General features: G+C 40.6%; 1 protein-coding gene across 1 annotated transcript; it reads left to right on the forward strand.

Annotated features, from left to right (window-relative positions):
• Nucleotides 1–2,488: 2,488 nt before the first annotated feature.
• Nucleotides 2,489–4,595, forward strand: LOC148025039 (monooxygenase AgnR1-like). Its single transcript, XM_087694735.1, has 2 exons — nucleotides 2,489–3,981; nucleotides 4,182–4,595. The coding sequence occupies exons 1-2, from the start codon at nucleotides 2,627–2,629 to the stop codon at nucleotides 4,198–4,200; spliced, it is 1,374 nt and encodes a 457-aa protein (XP_087550861.1). The 5' UTR covers nucleotides 2,489–2,626; the 3' UTR covers nucleotides 4,201–4,595.
• The last annotated feature ends 2,778 nt before the right edge of the window (nucleotides 4,596–7,373 follow it).

Consider the following 7,373-nt stretch of genomic DNA (forward strand, 5'->3'; position numbering starts at 1 on the left):
GCCTTCTAATAGGCTACATTATGCATGAAGTGTCCGTAGTTAGTGTAAGTTTGATTTTGTCTAGAGCATTTTGAGGAGAGGTAATCTCTATCATAGTGTGTGCATCAGATACTCTACCTATAAGGTCAAGACAATTTTAGGGCTTCTATAATCTTTAAGAGCCCCTATTATTGCTTCTTGACATCAATCATGAGATCTTGGATTATATTGACCTTGGTTTGGCCTCTACTATGTTGCAGATCTTGCTGGGATGCTATGTTTTACTTACCCCTACTCCTCTCTTTATGAAGATCATCGATCTTAATGGCTTCATCCAATACATCATTAATATTGCTAGTTTAAACTCTTGTTTCCTACCATGGTCTTATAAATATTTTCATCTTAGATTCCCTTGATGAAAGCTTTGGTGATAGCCTTGGCAATTGGTATTTCTCAATGGAATCCTTTAAAAAAAAACTCCTAACCTTGGAGACACAGTCTCTCATGTTTTCTTCTTGTTGCTTTGTGATCATGAGTCACACAATGAGGTTATCCCCATACCTAGTTGCAAATCACTTAATGAGAAAGAACCTTATTGAGTATAAGGAAAGAAATTTTTTCAGTGGCATCAATGTTTGTGGACCAAGTTCTCTCCTTTTTGCCGAAGCATAGTCCAAATGCTTGTGCTTGCTTTGCATCGCATACAAGGTTGTTAGCATCACATACTTGTTCAAATTGTTCTATGAAGCTACAACGATCATCCCCAACTCTATATTTATCTATATGCTCGGCAATGAGGGGAATTTTTGCTTGATCTCTAGTTTGTAGTGCGTTTCCCATTCCCATCATCAATTTTTGGGCTATTTGCATGCCAACATGGAACATATCTAAATTATTGTAGAGTCATTATTACATGATATTTGATATGGAGCCTTGTGATGCCTTTACAGATTGTGCATTTACTAGCATTCTCCTAATGCTATCCATCTAAGATTGGATGTCAATAAGTTGTTGTCATGTATAGAGTTGAAAACTATTGGAATCTGTGTATGTGGGTGTTCATGTGTACACTTTTGAGTCTTTTATATGATTTTCATTTATTGAATGGCACTCATGTGTCCTTTAAACCCAGCAATTTGGGTAGAAGAGTATTGATAGTACTTTTGAAAAGATGATAGAATGACAATGGCATGCCTTAGGAAATATAAGTTCAAGGTAGCTATGAATACATAATGTATGATGTTAGTAAAATTTTTGTGTGGCTTGTAATGTTGCCAATATTTGGGTACATATGATCCAAATGATATGTGTGACGTGTTGTTGATTCTAAATTAGAAGCTTTTGATTGTGTGTGAAACACAATTTTGATTATTAGTATGTAGAAGTTCTTTTGTGAATGTATGACCTCTCTCTCCCTCTCTCATACAAAACATGCAATGCTAGAGGTTGGTAGGTCTCCTTCTTATTCCCATTGAATAAAAAAGCCACATTCCACTACTTTTCTCAACTCTAAGTGCTCCACTATTTTTGTATTCTCCACCTTTTCTAAAGTTTTGTGCTCAACTTTTTGTAATTTGACTACTCTAGCTTGAAATTTATACTATAGTTTGATTTTAGACTTGTATACAATTGCTCTTCTTAATGTAGCCCACCTTGTTGTGCCTTAGTAATTCTTAATCTTACTCTTCTTGAATGCAATCAAAATTGTTGACATATGTGACACTCCGAATTTCACAATACAATGGCATTAACTAGTTCTTATGAAGGACCAAATGGAATAATTATGCTAACATAAATGATTTTTTGGGTTTGTTTTGGTTTTTGGCGTTTTGTTGTGGCTAATTATTGTTGCCAATACAAAGGCCTTACAAGGTTGTGCACAATTGTTCCTTATTTTCAATACTACTATGTGCATATTGAGAACGAATATACGTTTGAGAAGCTTTTACAGGTCTTTACCAATTATGTAAGGTCATGAGATGTAGGAGTTTAAGTTGCATGTTTGAGGGATTTTATCCTACACTTTGTACTGACCCCTTTATCTCCCTACAAAAATAAATGTTTGATTGTATCAAGTTAGAGAAGGTGTGTAGTGAATAAGTCGCAAATAGATGGTTAATGATATTTAGTAAAACAAGATGTTTAGTAAGCCACTAGTGGTATCAAATGAGGTAGACAAAATGTGTAATGAACAAACGATAAAGATGCGCTTGCTAGGAATGTTCATTCTCCTTAAAAGGGTTATTGATATGTTTGGCGAGAGGGTTAAAAAGAATAAACTAAAACTAGCAAGTTTCACATAAACAACATTACCGGGACTATCTTTCCCAATGTTACCGATGTATATAATACCTTTCTTTAACATATTACTGTGTTAGGAAGAGATGTTAAAGGGTTGGAAAGTTGCACAGGGATAATCGATCACCTCAGAATGGTTATGGGGCGACTAAGATTCCAAAGTTATGGCTACAAGTAGACACTAAGCACTAATTCCAAGCAGCGTGGGAAACCTTGCAATGGATATGGTGGTGACTAATGTACAAGGGAATCGGCAAAAGGGTCATGGGGACTAATTCACCCACGTTATGGCTACAAATAGGATGGGAAAACAAGGCGCAAGTACATGGTAATTGTTTGAGGGGGAGGGATGAGCTGGAGGGCACAGGCGAGGCGATTATATGCGAGGGTTATGTGGGAGGGGAGGCAGAGCTTGTGCACGATGACGCCTCCTCCTTGTCCTCCCCGGGTTCCTCCTCCTCTCGAGACGCCTAGGTTTAGTGCGGCAGGCGCACGGGAAGCGCGGCAGTATCAGTGGTGCGTGGTGGGCGCCGGGCCTGCCGGCATAGCCGCTGTGGGCGTGCTCCTGGACTCATGCGTGGAGCCGGCGTCGGTCCTGTGGATCGACCCCGCCTTCTCGGTGGGCGACTTCGGCACCAAATGGAAGAACGTCTCTTCCAACACCACCGTCGCCCTCTTCCTCCGCTTCTGCGCCCACTGCCGCTCCTTCGAATTCCCCTCCGCCCCCGCTCCCGCCCCCGCCCCCGCCCCCGGCCGTGGCCCCGACCACCCCGGCCCGGCACCCACCTACCCGATCCAGCGCCTTCCCCCCACCCACACCTGCCTCCTCGACCTCGCCGCCCAGCCCCTCCGCGACATCACCGCCACCCTCCGCCGCAAGATCCCTACCCTCCAAGCCCATGTCCACGGCCTCCGTGAGCGCAACGGCCGCTGGGAGTGCATCCTCTCCTCTCCGTCCGCTGCCGACCCCACCCCCAAAATCCCCGCCTCTGTCATCGCCTCCAACATCATCCTCGCCATTGGCGCCACCCCCCGCTCCCTCCCCTTCCACTCCCCCTTCCCCTCCCTCCACGTCATTCCCCTCTCCACCGCCCTTGACCCCACCCTCCTTGCCGCCTCCGTCACAGCTTCTGACACTGTGGCTGTCTTCGGCTCCTCCCACAGTGCTATCATCCTAATCAGAAACCTCCTAGAGCTCACCCCTGTCAAGAAGGTCATCAATCTCTACAGAGAGCCTCTCAAGTATGCCCTTTACATGGACAATTGGATACTGTTTGATGATACAGGGTTAAAAGGGGATACAGCGAGATGGAGCCGTGAGAATCTTCATGGTGAATTGCCCAACCGCCTCGAGCGGGCTTTTTCTGATGAGAAATCCATGGCTCACTATCTGCCCCTCTGCACAAAGGTCATCTATGCAACAGGCTTTGACAGGAGGGAGATTCTGGGGGGTATAGATGGGCTGCCCCCTTCTCATTCGTACAATGCTCACTGTGGTATCATTGCACCTGGCTTGTTTGGATGTGGCATTGGGTATCCAGAGCAGAGGACAGACAGGTATGGGAATGTGGAAATGAGAGTAGGATTGTGGAAGTTTATGGAGTATTTGGAAGGTGTGATACCCCTGTGGAAGCAGTATAGTGTGCTGGAGGGGATTGGGCAGCCAAAGGGTTCCTCAAGGACTGAGAAGAAGGAATCAAAGCTGTAAGTAATTAGGAATCGGGATGTCTCACTTAATAACATACAAATAGATAGAATCTTTTGATTATAATCCTTCTGTCAGCCCACTTAATAAGGCAAGCACAAGAACTAGTCAGGTCAAGTATATTGTGACAATCGATCATTTTTCTGCAAGCTTGAATTCCATCCTTGCTAAACTTATCTAGTCGTGTATGATTCCCCAGGTTTTCCAAGCGGCAGTAGAAAGATCGCGTTTATAGAGAGAGAGAGAGAGAGAGAGAGAGAGAGAGAGAGGTGTGGTGGGGTGTATGTTTTCAGTTTGCTCAGTATACACTCTCGAGTTCATGCATGCATTTGGATAGGTGAACTCATGCATTTGGATAACAAGCAAAAGCTTAGGCTTGTGGTGATTGATTCTATTTGAGTAACTCATCTCTGAGGTGATCATTGAGCTGTGGTGGTGTATTTGTGTAACAGCATTAATAGACAAGCCATTTTTTGATCAATTTGTAAGAGCTTGGTTAAAGAAGTTCCCATATGGGGAGAGATGCCTTTCGAAATGTGTCGAGCTTTCTTTTGAAACATGGTTCTTGAACATGATGGGCTCGAATAAATTTGAATGTAAGATGTACGTTGTGATGCTCTAAGAGGGTAGCATGTCTTGCTATTTTACATGGTTAATAGTTAACATGGTAACATTGTACATATGTTCTTAGGCCAATATCAATCATAGGCTCATGTTTGGTTTGGAGTCTTTTTTTTTATAGATGGATATTCATGATGTGCATGTGCCTCTTATCGTGGTTTTTGCTACCAAAACCTCATCGATTATTTCACATGTGAATTGAATTGGTCAGTCAATTTATTAAAATCTCACTCTATGGTTTGTTCACTTAGATGGTTGGTGGCATATCTTAGATGATTGGTGGCATTATCACTCTCTTAGTAAGGTTAAAATTCCAACCAAAGATTTCCATCATACCTTTGCTCCATTCTCGTAGCTCTTTGGAGATGTAGGCAATTCAATGGCTATGTCTCCACGGTATAGAGAAGGTAGTTTGTTGACCCAAATAACAATAGGAGACATTCATCACTATGACAAGAAGAGAGTCATTCAAATCAAACCTTATGAGGAGGGTGAGGATATTAAATCGGTTGCCCACCATAGTGGATAATGTACAAGATATTGGAAAGGACAATTAGGAGGGTTGTGGAGGAGTGAGATGTGTACTACAGCGGTGAGATGTGTGCTACATTTCCTATGCTAGTTGGTCAATCATTTTGTTGAAATCTCACTCTTTATGGTTTGTTTACTTTAGTGGTTGGTGGCATATCACTCACTTAGTAAGGTTTAAAAATTTGAGAGTAATCTTCAAGATAATTGATTGAAGAATATGGAGTATCAATTGATGATGTGATATTTGGGATGTTAAACAAATATCATGATATTGAAAGAATGGTGGGCTCGATAGATTTGGAGAGAGAGTATATTCACAACATTGCAAGATCTAAAAGAGAACCATGAATAACCCAATCTCAACTAATGCACAAATAAGACATCAATGATGTAAAAAAGTATGAGAAAACTCTCCAGCAAGTAGTAGCTCATCAATGTCCAAGATAGCCAAATAAGAGCTGGTCAAAGCTTCAAAAATATCATCCAATAATATTCAATAATGTCTTATCTAAATCACACTCCAATATGTAAGTAGCAGAGTCAGGCCCCAACCCATTGAATATGGCACAAATTCAACTCAAATCATATTCCAAGCACCAATACTTGATTCCTACAAGGAGATGAGATGTTACAATTGAAGGGGAGAAAGATAGAAAGCACTCTTCAAAATGTGTGTCAAATGTTTTGGGTAAGGACATTGTAGCCATTTGAAGATGTCACTTTTGATAGTCCTACTTTGATTGAATGGACTAGGAAGCTAGCATCATGATGAAATGGGAATCTCACCTTGATAGCAGAGACTAAATAATTGAACCACTATGGAAAAAAAAACAAATGTATGCTTGAATGGATATCGACCACTATCTAGAAAAATTTCTCCCTCTAAACATATAGCATTGATGGTCTAAATGAGTCCTCACAAGGAAAAGAGATGTACTTCCACTACTTTTCCCATGTCTACAATTACCCCCAACTTGCATGGAACTCAACACAAGCAAGTATCCAACTTAAATATAGATGGAGGATAGTAGGCGATAGTGGAGGAATGTTCTAGCTAATGGTGGAGAGGGGTTGGAGGCAAATAAGTGTATGTAGGCAAGGGTAGAGGGGAGTAGGTGGAGTTGTGAAATTTTTTGGTGCCTTCATAGAAATTGCCATTTTTCCTATTTACTCAAATCTCCAAATATGTAAAATCACAAAGTAAAACAAAGAAGAACCAACATAATATATGTTACTAATTATAAATTGATTCTCCAAAGGACTAACTTAGAATATGTGCATTAAAGAGACCCATGCAAATACTTTTTCATTGATGGTGTATGTCTCATCATTAAAAGCAAGCCATCCAACCTCCTCCTAAGGTATCCTCCAAATCATTTAAAAATTTTGGACATTGTTGTCGTCTCACGTGGTTTTCTTTGATCAAAACAATACACCTATGACGATTCTAGGTTCTAAGCTATTGAAACCATTGCAACTTCTAATCTAGGCGAAGGAGTCCAACAAAATAAAAGTGCACGATTTTCATGTCAAGCTTGAGGAAGAATATGCTCCTACAAAAAAACAAAGAAAAGGTCAACTCTAACACACTACTCAAAGGGATCAAGTGGAGATGCACGGCTTGCATCATATGGATTTATGGCATGGTGTTATAATATGTCCAAAATGTCTAATAAGAAACTCAATTCCACCATTTACCTATCTAGCACAACTTCTAAAGTTTGCAGGTGATGGTTAGAAAGTGCCTCTAGGTAGGTAGGTAGGTAGGTATATTTGTTGGTATGTGTGTATATATATGTTACACACACACACACACACACACACACACACATGCCACAAGTGAAATGTACAAGTACCTCTATCAACAAGCACACTATGTTGCAAACACAAGTACCCATCATACAACTCAAATATCTTTTTATAAAGAGAGAGATCATAACAACACTCAATCCTCTTGTGGAAAGACAAATCGATGGAGAATACATCATAAGATTAAGCTTGGAAGTGGAGGATTTCAAGTGTACAACTCAATGAGCAATTTAAAATTAGCTAATACTAGTTTCTTTCTAGCCCTTGTCAAAGAGAAATGCATATATTTTTGGTTAATTGTTACTTATTATAGGATTGTATTAGATCTCGACAAAGAAAACATTCATATAACACATTACAAATCAACCTAATGAAGGGCCTACTATTAGCTATTGTTGCCTAGAGCATGCTCAAAAAGAAAAAGATAAGA

Source organism: Lygodium microphyllum, chromosome 15 (assembly GCF_053477565.2).
Source record: "Lygodium microphyllum isolate KBCC chromosome 15, Lygodium_microphyllum_v1.1.10, whole genome shotgun sequence".
In the NCBI taxonomy this organism is placed as follows: domain Eukaryota; kingdom Viridiplantae; phylum Streptophyta; class Polypodiopsida; order Schizaeales; family Lygodiaceae; genus Lygodium; species Lygodium microphyllum.

Excerpts from the sequence above, each read along its gene's own strand:
- LOC148025039 (XM_087694735.1), top strand. The coding sequence starts at position 2,627 with ATGAGCTGGAGGGCACAGGCGAGGCGATTATATGCGAGGGTTATGTGG.